General features: G+C 41.4%; 1 protein-coding gene and 1 long non-coding RNA gene across 2 annotated transcripts in view; both read left to right on the top strand.

Moving 5' to 3' along the window:
• Positions 1 to 8,700, top strand: part of Cah1 (carbonic anhydrase 1) — a 48,108-nt gene extending 39,408 nt beyond the window's left edge. Inside the window, exons 5-7 of the mRNA XM_076803194.1 lie at positions 1,003 to 1,117; positions 2,662 to 2,840; positions 5,141 to 8,700. Coding sequence (XP_076659309.1) covers positions 1,003 to 1,117; positions 2,662 to 2,840; positions 5,141 to 5,209 — 363 coding nt within the window. The 3' untranslated portion in view covers positions 5,210 to 8,700. The remainder of the gene's footprint in view (positions 1 to 1,002; positions 1,118 to 2,661; positions 2,841 to 5,140) is intronic.
• Positions 1 to 10,067, top strand: part of LOC143362780 (uncharacterized) — a 136,014-nt gene extending 125,947 nt beyond the window's left edge. The window contains exons 2-3 of the long non-coding RNA XR_013083694.1: positions 6,988 to 9,308; positions 9,747 to 10,067. This is a non-coding gene — a long non-coding RNA (uncharacterized LOC143362780). The remainder of the gene's footprint in view (positions 1 to 6,987; positions 9,309 to 9,746) is intronic.
• Positions 10,068 to 15,288: the final 5,221 nt, after the last annotated feature.

Genomic DNA, 15,288 nt, shown 5'->3' with positions numbered 1-15,288 from the left:
CGTACGAGTCTTACTGCTATTTATAGTTATTTAGTAAGTGGAGATTAAACAGCACTCGAATGTCTTCCTTTAATAGGATCGCGTAATGTACTTATGTATGTTCACGTCGTGGTTAATGGACGTTCGATGTTTATAGCAATTTCCAGTTCTATACCAACGTCGGGGGAAAAATTAAGTGGACACCCTTTGAAAATTAATAACTGTTTAAAATTGGATCAAACGATTTGAATTTTTTAAGATGTTAGAATAGTTTATATTAGATTAGTTTATTAGATATTAGATATTAGATTAGTTACGATTAGTTTGGTATTAGATATTAGATCTAGGTATTAGATTAGTTTACTAGGTAATCTATAAAAAGAATTAATTAAAAATTGCCATTGGTCAAAATTGCGAAGCAACAGATAACTGTCACGTTTTTTCACTTTTTTATTTGTGTTCATAATGGAAATTTAAAATATGACTTTTGTGGATCGATGGAAATTATACAGGGTGTCCCAAAAATGTTGGAAGTAATTTTTTCCTTTGCAAAAATGTTCTCCACGGCTTTGTTAAGGAGTTATTAGCAAAAAATTATGCACATGCCGTGTCTATGAGTTTATATGGTCTAACTTTTTAAAATTGGATCAAACGATTTGAATTTTTTAAGATATTAGATTAGTTTATTAGATATTAGATATTAGATTAGTTTACTAGGTAATGTATAAAAAGAATTAATTAAAAATAGCCATTGGTCAAAATTGCGAAGCAACAGATAACTGTCACCAATTTTCCCTTTTTTATTTGTGTTTATAATGGAAATTTAAAATATGCCTTTTGTGGATCGATGGAAATTATACAGGGTGTCCCAAAAATGTGTGAAGTAATTTTTTCCTTTGCAAAAATGTTCTCCACGGCTTTGTTAAGGAGCTATTGACAAAAAATTATGCACATGCCGTGTGTGTGGGTTTATATGGTCTAAATGTGTTTAGTAACAGTTTCGTTGAACGTTATTGGTTACAGGTTGGCAAGACGCATCAGGAGATGGATAAGATAGCGCGTCTGCTGCCATACGTGTCCCATAAGGACGAGGTCGTAGAAATCTCCGAGCCCATCGATCCTGGTAAACTCCTTCCGGGTAAGCGTTATGGCAATGACATTCACGGTATTTTCTTGTCCCACCGCGCTTCGATTAAGTATTCACTGTTGATTGAATATTCCCTATGCGCATTACCATTGAGAACGAACGACACACGATCGCGCACAGAAATGATCGAGCTGTTTTCGTGTCTCTGGTTCGGACGATCCATCCGTTAAAAAACACGTTGAAATTTGCATCAACGTTCTCGATCACGATCAATGCATGTTTTATGCGCCGATACTGTTTTGCTCGCGACTGTCGACACACGAACGAATCGGAAATCACACCAGAGATGAAACAGTAATGTTTCATTCGTTGAAACATTTATTCCCTCCCCGGAGGTCATTTTTAACTTGTCTTTCAAACGTCGATCTCCTTTGTTTTCTATGTCCTACATGTTAGACGTACAACTACCGATTCACTCTATCACCTTTTTTTAACACGTCAAAATGACGGGTTCTAATATTTTTAATTTATTTTGATTATTGAGATTGCGAAGATCCATCTACGTGGAATTACTCAACAAACTTATCTCCTTAGGTACATATTATTTAAAAAAGAGATTAAAGGATTTAGGATAAGGATTTAGGATATTATTTAAAAAATGGCTGAAAACTAGGATACACACGTTCTTCTTATTTTTATAAAGTAATGTAAAACACTCACTTTTAATGCTCCGTAAACCTAGTGTTAATAAGGAGAACAAATGAAAGTATATTTCAAAATTTCAATTTATTCAGCCAACACGAAAAGTGATTTCAATCGAAGTACAGTGAAACCTTGATCTAAGCCGAACGGAGCTACACGATTTTAGTCCCTTCGCCCATCCCCTCCACTGAGGGGCATAACCCGCGAGTATACGAGCGAAAACTTTTTTATCTTTCATTATTTTTTTATGGGACTTTCACCAACTTATTCGTGGAATTTTTCCGATTAAAATGACTCGAAACACGATATAATGTTAACTGTATTTAATGTTGTTGACGCGGTCACAAGAAAATAGTTGCCCTACACGATCTAAGTCAGAGCACGGACCCGAGGATCGCGCTTTGTTAGATCAAAACTTTACTGTACATTGCATGGTGATTATTAGACTGCAGATCTTTCCTGTTAACGGCCCCTTAAACAAATTTATTCGTTAGCAACGCGGATAACGAAACGAGGAGAGAAAGTGTCTGTAGCCGCGCGATATTTTCCGGCTGTTCGTAACATTTAGTTTTCAACTGGAGGATCGCTTATGCCCTCGACGGAGAAGAATGTCGTTAGACGCTTATAAAGTTCACCGGGGTTAACTATATTCTAGTGCATTAGGTTGATGAAGTTACATAATTTTTCTCTCGCCGCTTTGCCACGTTAATAAATAATCGCGGCCGGCTTGCACGTGTCCAAGGCAAGAAGCTCGTTAGCCCGTCACGCGATTTCGCTTTCCGTCGAGGTTCGCCTTCTATAATTTATTGCGTCGAGGATCTTGACCCTCGGTCAAATTCGCCGGTGACATTTCTTTCAAAATCATCAGCCAATTTGCTCGTATTCACCTACAGACGACAACGGCTACTGGACGTACCTGGGCTCGTTGACCACGCCCCCCTGCAACGAGAGCGTCACCTGGATCCTGTTCAAGAAGTTCATCGAGGTGTCCCATCACCAGCTCAACATTTTCCGTAACCTGCGGAAGTTCCCGCGCGGAGAGGAGTGTCCTTGCCACGAGAATCATGGAGTGGTCAGTATATTCGCCATTTTCCGTCGCGAAGATCGGTTAGGATCCGCTCAAGGTCACCGAGACGCCCCCACCACCGTGGCTCTCAATGCTCCGCCTTCTCTCTTATACTCCGCCCACTAGCGAGCAGTACGAGCCGGTACAGATCGTTAAAGAAATTGATTAACCTGTTCGTTTCTTAACACTTTGAACGCCAAACTAGAAACCCGAAAAATTCCATAAAATCAAAGTAAGTTATTTAACCCATTAACGCCCAAGAATTTTTTTTTTAATAAAATTATTACGACCTTGAATAAGTTCTCGCTGTTTCTTTTACAAAATAAAAGCTTTTACCCAATGTCCTTGCTTCTGGATCATTCCTAAAACTTTTAAACGTTATGAAACAGTTGACTCATCTACTTGTAATGTTTTTCCAAGTTCTGCTAGCGTCTGACATCGGTCTTGATCGCGAGTAATTCCTCCAACTTTTCGTCTTCAAATTTTTTCGGTGCGCCAAAACGTTCTTTATCCTCAAGTTCAAAATCATTATTTTTGAAGCGTCGAAACCAGTCTCTGCATGTCGTATCCGACAAAGCATTGTCACCATAAGTCTCAACAAGAATTCTATGTGCTTCAGCTGCAGATTTCTTTTGAATAAAGTAGTGCAATAAAATTCCCCGCAAATACACTTTATTTGGCACAAAAGTAGACATTTTCAGAACTAAGAAAAAATTACTTTGTTCACACTAAAGTGAACTACCATACACTGAAATTTAAGGTTAGATACACTACTGCCTTGCATGTGTGTTACCATTCGAAATTCCACGAACGGGGTACTGCTACTGTCATTTTTGAAGAAACAGCGAGAACTTATTCAAGGTCCTAATAATAAAACACACATAACTGTACTTAGATATTTATTAGAAGTAAATCCATATATGACAGTAATAGAAAAAAATTAACAGGAAGCAATATATATATATACATATATATGCTCAATCGAGTACAATGGGCCTATGAATGGTGTTGGATGAAATAGTCTCTTTCAGTACACAATGTAACCTTACACCCTCATCCATTAGTATTACTAATACTAGTAGTACTAACCATTAGTAATACAGCTTTCTACGTGTTTAGGGAGTACTTGCAAACGATGGACAGAACATCTAGTCAATCTTAGATGGCGCTAGAAGCAAACAAATGTAATCTTGTTATCCTGTACTCAAGCGAGTACAATGGGCGCTAATGGGTTAATGAAATAAAAATTGCAAAAAATTAAATGTACGATACTGAGTAATCCTCCAACTTTCTTGCATGTTACAGACCCCAATTAAGTTTAGTACGATGAATATATCAACGTGAAAATTCATTTCAAAACCTGCACAAATAATTCCGTCAGCCACATATGGCTGACGTGGCGTTCAACCTGTTTAAATACAGTAGAGCCTCCCATATTCGAACTAATATTTTATTTGAAATATTCTCCACAATGAACTATAGTTTGGCAGATAATTGCGCGCGCAACTTCAAAGGGGACATCCTGTAATACATACGCTAACGAGCAAAACTGAGTCTACACTATTTGAAGCAACATAACTTTTTCAAAATTAGATCAAATGACTTGAATTCTATTGAGAAGTTAGAAGGATTAGTTTATTAGACGAGGTGTCAAAAATTTTTGAAAAAAGTTTGAATTGGTTGGAATCGCAAAAGAAATAGTAAAAGTTTTTTATCTGAGCCTGTGTTGAAAATTTAAAAAATGTGTTTGATTCGCTCGAATAAATTATATCCATGGGTGTGCGAGAACCCGATGGTCGTGGCGAATCGGGAAGAGGTCGGGTCGGGTCGGGTCGGGTTGCCGAAAATTTCGAGATTCCCGAAAGAATCGAGTTTCCCGAAAATTTCAATTTCCCTTTAGATAATCCCGATTATTTCGAGAATCTCGAAATTTTCGGGTACCCGTCCCGAACCCGAACAAGTTTCGTATTCCCGACCCGATAATTCGGGTTCTCGCACACCCCCAACTATCACGCTATTAAGCATATACAGGGTGTCCCAACAACGTACTGCGAGCGTGATAGGGATGTGGAAAATGGACGTAGGACGTTGGGGCACGAGCCGAGCACGAAACGGACATGCTACGGATGTACACGGCGGTATCTGGGCTGTGTGTCGCGGGTCTCGGGTCGTTAGCTCGGCCGTGTCCGATCGTTGTTTCGTCTTCGTTATTTTTAGCGATGGCGTGGCGGGGTCTCGAGTGAATATCAAATCGGCGGAATCACGGCCCGGTTTCCTAATTCCGGCGACTCTGCTCTCGGTTCCAGGTAATCAACAATTTCCGTCCGCCGTTGCCGCTGGGGAATCGCGTGTTGCGCGAGTGTGGCAGCTTCTGAGCGCCGTCTCCCGGTTCCAGAGGGGCCGTCGCACATTCCCGGGTCGTTCGGCAGCCCGCGTCCGGCCACCAGGAACTCGGAATCAGTCGATGCCAGTCGAAACTCGACCGGAAGGAAGCCCGTACCGCGCCTTCTTCGCTCGTCACCTTCTTCCTCCAGTGTGTACCCTCTCAATCGATGGATCGTCGTCCCACCCCTGTGCAATAGATCGTCAAGAAACCGGCATCCCCTCCGCCCCTCTTGCCCCGGTGCCTAAAATCCTGGACGACCGTTCGCCGACGCGCGTGCATTCCGTCGCTTCGAGTACAAAGTGCAATTAACCGTATAGTTCAGACCAGAGGGATTGATTAACTTCTTCGCTTCAACGTAAACTTAGAGACTAGATTTTAGCCGGAGAGCCTGTCGGACACCGCCATGGACCGCCGCAGGTCGAACCGAGAACGTGCCTACACACAGAGCAGCGCGCCTAATCGGCTACAACCGTCCCGGCCCCGTTCGCTGCCACTCCCCACTATGTATTCCCCCTGAAACTGGTTTCACGGATTGGGCCTGCGCTGCCATGACCGCTTAACTGCGGTGTTTCCCCGTTTATAACCCGTAATGTTTGTTTAACCTGGAATCGGCGCGGTGAACAGCGTGGTATTCACTAGAAATATTAATCTGTTCGGCCTTTGACTCTGAATGTGTATAGTATTCGGTGTTGTATTGAAAATTGATGTATATCCGTAAAATTATTTAATATCTATGCGTAAGCGACGTGTGTCATAAAGTCCTGCAATATTTTCAACCGATAACAATCACTTGACAGTCCTCGTTGAGAATAATGTTTTACACAATTTTAAGTCCGAACTCTGTTTTTTGTTTGTGCTGTTTGTTTTTCGTCTAGAACTGCGAAACGAAACAATGACGAGAGGGAACTGTAATCTTTTTTCCAAGGACTAACGGCAAATCGAAGGACGCGGGAGCCGGCAATGCTAAACAAAAAAAGAAAAAAATCTGAAAATTCCGAGTACAAATCATTTCCGGAGAATATATATTTACGACGCAAGCGAGCTCGCTTTTAATTCATTTCCATAATTCCTCGTGTGTACCGTTCGTTTCTCTTGTCACGTAACAGTAACCGTCCCGATCCGTGAAATCCAACATTCAAATCGCTAGAGTACATTCGTATTGTGTTTGTAATAGCGTAAGAAACGGCGGAGTCGACGGTAAAGAGACTGCTCCGAATCGTGTGTCATGTGTAACAATTAACGTAAGCAGGATACTTGAAATTTTTGTAGAAAACATTTTAAAGGTGTATCGTGTATCTTCAATCGAAACAGAGAAGATCCGTCCATTATCGGCTGACCTCTTCGGAGGAACAAGGGAGGCCTTCCAAACGAGAAACGAGCGTCAATAACAATGAGTGTTAACAACAATATTGTTACACGTATGTGCTGTTCAGAATTCACATTCGCTAATACGTGTTACTCGTGACACTTTGCGAGGCTGTCGGACCGCGGGAACTGTTTCCGACACGTGTCTGGATCATTTTCCGGTTACATTATAGCGATGTGTGTAAAACCTGCGGTTCATAAATAGACTGCGGATCTTTATGCAAAATCGAAAAGGTTCTACCTGAATTGCAACAGACTGGAGTGAAATAGAAATTAATTTTCTTTCTTGATACGTTTACTAGGCTGAAAATAATGTGTAACAGCATCTTAAAATTTTTCTAATGCTCTTACCGTTTTAAAATACGCCTACCCATTTCTGTCATAAACGCATAAAATCCGCAGTCTATAACAAATCGAAGTAGCTTAAGAGAAGAGAAAGAATCATGCCAATAGACCTAGGACCCTAACCGCGTCCGTAGAAGTAGAACTAGACTCCGGATTTGATGCGTTTATGACAGAAATGAGTAGGTGCAATTAAAACTGTGAAGAGATTAAACCCTTGAAGAGTATTAATATATTCATTGCATTACAATTATTAGTGAAAAGTATACATTTACCTCCTGGGCTTTGCAATTGATGCACACATTTTTCATTTTGTATAAAGATCCGGAGTCCGGTTGTTAGTAAACTGAGGTGATGGGTACGGTAGGGGCCCCTCAAACGCCTGCTTCCCCCACTCACTCTTTCATGCCTCGCGTCTTCGTTGCGCCAGGATAACGGCGCTTACTGGGAGGGGACAGTGGGCGTTATGGGGGTCCCCCTTTCGGAGGTCTTATGAAGGTCACAAATGCCCATCCCTGCTATACTGCTGTTTAATTGCTGCTTCATTGCTGCGTGAGTACTATTTTCACCGCTCGAAAGAAAAACCGCTCCACCCTATCCCCTCTTTGAGAGAGCTGATCTGTTCTTCCGCGAGAATGGCGTCCCTTGCTGAAATGGAATGAAACATTGTGTTCCGACAAACCTCGTGAAAGAGTCATCGACAAATCGTGCACGCCAATGTGCCTTCTAAATTCCGTCGTGGTATTTGTCAATGGTCCAATGTAGACGAGCTACTGCGAGTAGATGAGTCGAAACAACGACAATCCTGTTCGCTAACGGCAACGCTAACACGTTCGTGTCTGCAATCATCGAATGTTCCAACGATGATATGATATTCCCGTCACGAATGAGCATCTAGTTTCCTTTGCGTATTGCGATTGTTATTTAACAACGGCGTCGGCCGTCGTTCGACCTCGTCTCGTTCGGACTCGAGTCGATTCGTTGACGAATGTTTTTTCAACACGAAGAAGCCTGCGACTTCTCTGCGTTTCGTTCGAATCGTGTTTTTTTGTAGCTCGTGAGTTTGCTAAATGTGTCATTTGAATCGTTGTACTACGTCCACTATTGTCGGCGGATTTGTGTAAATGTTTGAGAAGCGATTTTCGATCGATCTTCAATCGTTATTGATCTGTGTCTCGAGACGATTGCAGTGTATCTTAGAAGTTTCGCCCTAAATTTCTCCGTTCTTGCTCAAAGTAAAATCCAACAGAAGGAACGTCGTCTTATCGACGGTGATAATGGACGAGAGATTACGTTGCAAAAATTTCGTTTGTAACCCAGGCTCCCGTAAAAGTAGCCTAAACCCCGGAGCCTGTTTACATGTCTTGTTTGACCCGGTTCTGACTGAAGTATAGACTCGCGTGACCGTAAAGACCCTTCGTTGTACCAGAACACCGAGAGTGTCAGTTTTTAATACGACCGGTTTGAACGCGTGCTCAAACTTCGTGCTCACGTCTCACCCCCTTGAACCCTCCTTCCTACTCCCCTCCCCGCCCACCCCCCATTTCTCCGCTAAAATTTGTATTCGACACTTTAGATGTATTTGACAGACAAGCGATTTCGGGCGCCATCGTGGTGCCTCGTTTTTAGCGTGTAACGGCGATTTTTAAACGGGGTTGTTTCTGTGTATTTATTGTTGGACACGTGATAAGCAATCTGTATTTGTATTTCGTAGCATCGACTGTGATAAGAGAAAGAATATGTTATGAATAATAAAGTGGAGGCGAGAAATCACGAATGATTCGGTCATTCAATCAGAACCTTCTTCAGCTCTGTCATCACTAGACTGCGGATTTTACGCATTTACGACAAAAGCGAGCAGGAGAAATAGAAAACTGTGAAGACTTCAAACGAATTTAAGTATGCCATTTACACTACCAGAACTACAGAAATATATCGGCTGGAACTATGCAAATTTCGCTGACTCCATTTCCTAGAAAGAGCATAATATCGATGGGCATAATCTTCTCTGGTGCGAAGCAGAAAGATTCTGTGACCATTTTGGCCGTGACGCATGGAAGGAAATGTGTGATTCTTTTGTTAAATTCTTCTGTTGGGTTGACTGATTCTGTTCGCAGAATTCTGTTTACAGAACGCATTGTCGATCAGGATGTAATTACACACCTTCCACGTGCAAGCGCCACTCATACATGTTCGTATATTTAGCGTTTTGCCACTCAGGCACGTCTGGTTTCTACCGTTAATGCAATGGCATGAGAGTCCTCTTGAAAACCGGTCAGAGTGGACGGTGCACCCTCGGATTCCTGATAGCGTCGCCGATACCTGCGTGTGCCGAGTGAACTGCGTTTTAACCTGACAAAAGCACCTTTCTTCTAATACTAGTGAGTAGCCATTTAGATAGTCCTGTTTACTGTATAATCACGCCATACAGTCCCCGACTACTTCGAATAATTTTTCATTACAATATTGCTCTATAAACTAGTAGATTAGTCCAATGAGACCATGTAGTAAAACGAAACACAGTTGTTAATTGAAAAAATGTTTTCCCTTACGTAAAAAATTGGAGATACTCCGACGATTTTGTTCGACGCGGTCCATATTGACAATCTTTCTCATTATTTCTAAAACCTTTTCATTTATGGTGTGGAGAAGAAGATTCTAGAGAATTGTTATTCTATGTTTAGGTACGTGTATATTACGATATTAACTATTACCAATTTTTTTGTCTCACGTTCGCGGGACTCTAGAGCCCCCTTACCATTTTTGTGTCGCATCCTACCGTATCGGTCGGAACTAATATTGTGGAACTAATATTACAGACGAAATGTAGGAGTCTCGCACGATCTGAAATACCGACTCTGCTTAAACAGAACAACCAACTGGTGAATTAGATTCTACTCCAATAGCTCGTGTGCGCTTGTACGGAGAAGTGTTAGGTAGTTTATTAAAGAACAAAGGCTATAGACCAGATTAGATCCATATGCTGATAATACGTATTTATTCATACGCACGAAGAAGACTCGCCGCACGACAGTGGCACCTATTGCAGCTACATTCGGACACTTGTTACCAATTGGATTTCGAGACTACCGCTAGGTAACGCAGACCTTAAATTACAGGATGTTACCATGTGCGATAACATTTATATTGTATTTTAACACGATCGTTTTATGTAAGAATCAGCAATGAACAAATAAAGAGAATTTTTAATCAAAATACATATCTGCGTATGTAATTATTGACCCCACACTTTTTCCCGAACGTCCTACTTGTCGTTGAGTTATACTACTGAATTTCATGCCACCTCTTTCAATATCATATTCTCCTAATAGAAAATTCAATTTTTCGAAAAATTTCGGAAAATTTCGACCTTCCGACCTATCGTGGACTTATACCACTGAATTTCGTGCCACCTTCTTTGATATCATGTTCTCCTAATACAAAGGTTGAAATTTCCGAAAATTTTCGAAATTTCCCGAAAAGTCGACCGCCTGGCTTGTCGTTGAGTTATACTACTGAAATTTCGAAAATTTTTCGAGCGTCTGACTAGACGTTGACTTGTACTACTGAAATTCGGACACCTCCTTCGATATCATGTTCTCCTAATACAAAAGTTGAAATTTCCGAAAATTTTCGAAATTTTCCGAAAATTCGACCGTCTGGCTTGTCGTTGAGTTATACTACTGAAATTTCGAAAATTTTCGAGCGTCTGACTAGACGTTGACTTGTACTACTGACATTCGGATACCTCCTTCGATATCATGTTCTCCTAATACAAAAGTTGAAATTTTCGAAATTTTCCGTAAATTCGACCGTCTGGCTTGTCGTTGAGTTATACTACTGAAATTTCGAAAATTTTCGAGCGTCTGACTAGACGTTGACTTGTACTACTGAAATTCGGATACCTCCTTCGATATCATGTTCTCCTAATACAAAAGTTGAAATTTTCGAAATTTTCCGTAAATTCGACCGTCTGGCTTGTCGTTGAGTTATACTACTGAAATTTCGAAAATTTTCGAGCGTCTGACTTGACGTTGACTTGTACTACTGAAATTCGGATACCTCCTTCGATATCATGTTCTCCTAATACAAAAGTTGAAATTTCCGAAAATTTTCGAAATTTTCCGAAAAATCGACCGTCTGGCTTGTCGTTGAGTTATACTACTGAAATTTCGAAAATTTTCGAGCGCCTGACTAGACGTTGACTTGTACTACTGAAATTCGGATACCTCCTTCGATATCATCATGTTCTCCTAATACAAAAGTTGAAATTTCCGAAAATTTTCGAAATTTTCCGAAAAATCGACCGTCTGGCTTGTCGTTGAGTTATACTACTGAATTTTCGTGCCACCTCCTTTGATATCATGTTCTCCTAATACAAAGTTCGATTTTCGGGATTTTCGAACATTTTTCGCGATTTTCAGATTTTTACTAGGAAAACATAATAACAAAAGAGGTGGCACGAAATTTTCGCGCCAATTTTAAAAATTTTGCTTTTCCCGAATTTTTCGAAGACTTAATTCTAATATGGAATATTCATGTCCAAGGTGGAGAAAGAAGAACGCATTAACTCTTGTAACTAATATTCTTTATTTTTCACCAAATAAATTACAATGTATATTACAAAATAGTACAAAATAGAATAAAAATGTAGAATGGTAAGGGCCATCTCGCATGCAGGTCGAGTGATAATGTAGGTAATTTTAGCTGGTACCATGTGCTGTGCTGACGAGTATTTCTTCCCTTTCTGATGATGGATTTGATACTTTCTACCCGAAGACTACTGGCAAGTCTTCCTCCTTGGCCTGAGAACTAGTGACCGCGAAAGATGCCCGCAGGTACTTAAAGAGGCAGCCGCGCGAAGGACTTAACTCGTGGACGGTAACACAAAAACAGTGAAAAAATCCAACTGAAGTAAATTCATATAGAATTAAATTAAATACACAAGTTTTTACAACTAGGAAGTCTAAGATTCTATTTTACAATGTTAACGGAAATTATAAATAAGCAGCTATTAGCTCGATATTATTCTCTATTTGTAAGATTACTAGAAGTTCTTACAAATAGAGAATAATACCGATTGCCCAGGTCTCACCACGAGGAGGTTGCTGCACAAGAGACCCGAAAGGAAGCCAGAAGGGATTCAATACGCTTCCTTCTGACTCCCTTTCTTACAATTTATAATCTTATCAACTAAATTTAGCGTATGTCGAGTAATTATTGCGGGGCAAAAGGTGTGAATCGGAGAAGTCTCCGATCCACAGGGGATCAAAAACGAATCAGGCAGAAGGCTCTGATTCTTTCAATGAGAGAAACAAAACCGAACCAAAGTAGAAAGCTTTGGTTCAAGGGTGACGCGACGCGTACAATGCTTGCAAGCTATCTGCCGACCAGTACGGTACCCGACGCTTCCTCACAGAGAACGACGGTCAGGGACGCCTCCACCGTACGGTAGAACTACCTTCCCCAACTACCCGCCACGAGCAACGCTGACGCAACAAGGCGACGGCAAGACTTATGGGGAATGAAACCCCTGCTCCCGACGCGAGTCACGCCAGCGTCGACATGACTTAGGCAGACATTTTACGAAGGAAGGGTTCTACCTGGCGAGTACTGCTCCCTGACCATCATTCTCTGTGCATCCACGCCGAATATCGCAACTGGACCGGTTCAAAACTTGCAAGCAAGGTCCGACACAGCCTTCTGTTGTGTCGGAGTTAACAATCGAGTCGAACAAAGTGAAGTTAGGGCAATAGTTACTCGACATATTTACAACGACGATCTTAAGCATTAAACTAATTCTAGGTTACAATTATTACGATGTCTTCGTCGATGCGTTGTTTGATGTAGTCTCTTCGTTCGACGACCAAGATACCTAGCTGTTGGATTTCAACTGAAACAAACTAACAATAATTAGACACGATGTTGTTGACGTCTTTGGTCGATGTGTTGTCCTCCGTCGATGACAAAGATGATGACCTGTCGTACTCCAGCTGAAGCAGACAAATCATAATTAGTCATAATTCCGTAGAGGTACAAAAATAGAAGGAAATTATGAAAAGAAGACGAAACGTTGATATGAAGAAACGACGAAATACAACACTAAACCCCGTACACGAGTACGGCCTACCTAACACGCACAAGAGTGCGAATCTAACCAGCTCACGAGAGCCAACCTAACACCAGCTCACGAGAGCCAAGCTAACCCCGTACACGAGTACGGCCTACCTAACATGCACAAGAGTGCGAATCTAACCGGCTCACGAGAGCCAAGCTAACCCCGTACACGAGTACGGCCTAACCGACAACAAACTAAGAGTAGATGAAGACAGAACTTCAATCTACTGAGGTGGCGCTTCGGGGCGCCCCGGGTTCGCCAATACCCGTACTCACCCACAGCAGTGAGTCCCTGAGGGACCTCCGTTCGGAGGAATACCAATTTAAAACCAGATATATAAATTTTGGAATAAGAACTTTTAAAAGTTCAGAAATAAATTTCAATTGGAAAGATGAACAATTCCAATCCAAAATAAATCAAACGAAATTGGGACGCAACAACATAAAGGCTAGGGTCGCCCCGGGTTCGCCAATACCCGTACTCACCCACGGCCCCATCCGTGAGTGAGCCCCCTGAGGAACCTCCGTTCGGAGGAAAACCAATTTTAAATCAGATTTAGAAATTTTGGAATAGGAACTTTTGAGTTCAGAAGTAATTTTCAATTGGAATGATGAACAATTCCAATCAAAAATAAATCGAACGAAATTGGGACGCAATACCCGTACTCACCCACGGGACGCACCCGTGAGTGAGCCCCTGGGGGACCTCCGTTCGGAGGAATACCAATTTTATGTGAACAATAAAATATAATATAATTTCAAGGAGAGAAACTTTTGAAAAATCCCGACGCAAATTCGAATGAGAAACACAGAAATAATAATTGACGGCGTTTGTTGAATGAACACGAATTCCAAAACAGAAAGTGTATATTTGAATTGTTACTTACAAAGAGCTGCTGAAAGTTGACCAAGGTGAGCGGTGAAAGCTTCCAAGAACCTCGCCGTTTCCAAGAAGCCCACCCCGAGCTAGCTTAAGGTGGACCAGGGAAGTTTTAAATGACCGTTGGTCCACCTTAAGCTAGCTAAAGGTGGACCAAGGTCGGCCAGTGATGTCCAGTGCAGCTCTGGAGGATCCCTGGTCAACTGGAAGGCAGGCAAGAGTGGGCCGGGGTGGTCAGGGTGGGCCAGGGCAGCTCCAAGGTCCTTCGGTCTTCTAGTCCCGCAGCACTTCCGCTCCCTTCTGAGTGCGCACCTCGACTGACTGACCGAGCGCGGCCGCCGAGTTCAGTTGCGCGGTGCGCGGTGCGCAACTCCCCCACCCCAATTAATTTCGGTAGATCTCGATCGCCGTGATAGTAATTGTTGATAAATTTGTTATTCTGGCTGTTTAATGTTTATAACAATTTCTTTTGGTAATGATATCAACAAGCACTCTCTTGAGCATCTTGCCGTCTAATTATTTAGTAAAAATAAATTATAGAACTCGAGATACAAAATAACTTTTATGCCATGAATATTCGCACACATTAATTTATCGTACACAATTCACTGGTAAATTTATTGTTTCTAGCCATTTTATGTTTATAACAATTCCTTTCGCCAGCGACGTCGAAAATCACTCCCTTGACCATCTCGCCATCTAATTTTTTGGCAAAAATTGCTACTAGTATTCGCAATACAAAATAACGTTTAATTATGCAGAATAGATTTGAGTAGTCCCAAGGTCGCGGTGGCTCCAAAGTTCCTTGTACCGAACTTTTTAACACGTGAATATTACCAAGCGTAATTATTACATCAAGCAAATGTAAGAACTCGTGCTTCTCCTAATATACCTATACCTCTCCTATACCTCGTTTGTGTGTTGGATCTGATCCGGGCTAAACGTTCCGCTTTACCATGGGTGTGGAATCTGATCGAGGTTAGAATTTAGTGTAGAGGCAGCACTATACCGGAGGCACAAAAACCCGGGGCGCGAGCACTCTCGTATGTTGCCAACCTCGTGGCAGCGCAGTCACTAGGTGCCTAGGGGAATATCGCGGCAGCGTCAATATCCCTACCAAAATGATATCGTGCGAGCCATCTATATATGTATAACTCTCTGTGTATAATATGATAGACTATACGTTAAGACTAGTTCACAATAAATTTATACAAGTTCTAATGGTAACGCAACAAGTGAATACTTCATATTATCACATAACATGAACAGTATTAAACTTTATACTGCATATACACGCTTATTTAGTTTTAACAAAGTTTAATTTTGATTTTAATTCTGTTAATACCTCACCTAGAAACTTTTTC

Source organism: Halictus rubicundus, chromosome 18 (genome assembly GCF_050948215.1).
Source record: "Halictus rubicundus isolate RS-2024b chromosome 18, iyHalRubi1_principal, whole genome shotgun sequence".
In the NCBI taxonomy this organism is placed as follows: Eukaryota; Metazoa; Arthropoda; class Insecta; order Hymenoptera; family Halictidae; genus Halictus; species Halictus rubicundus.
The sequence above is the reverse complement of the archived record's forward strand: the minus strand, read 5'-3'. Positions and strand labels throughout refer to the sequence as shown.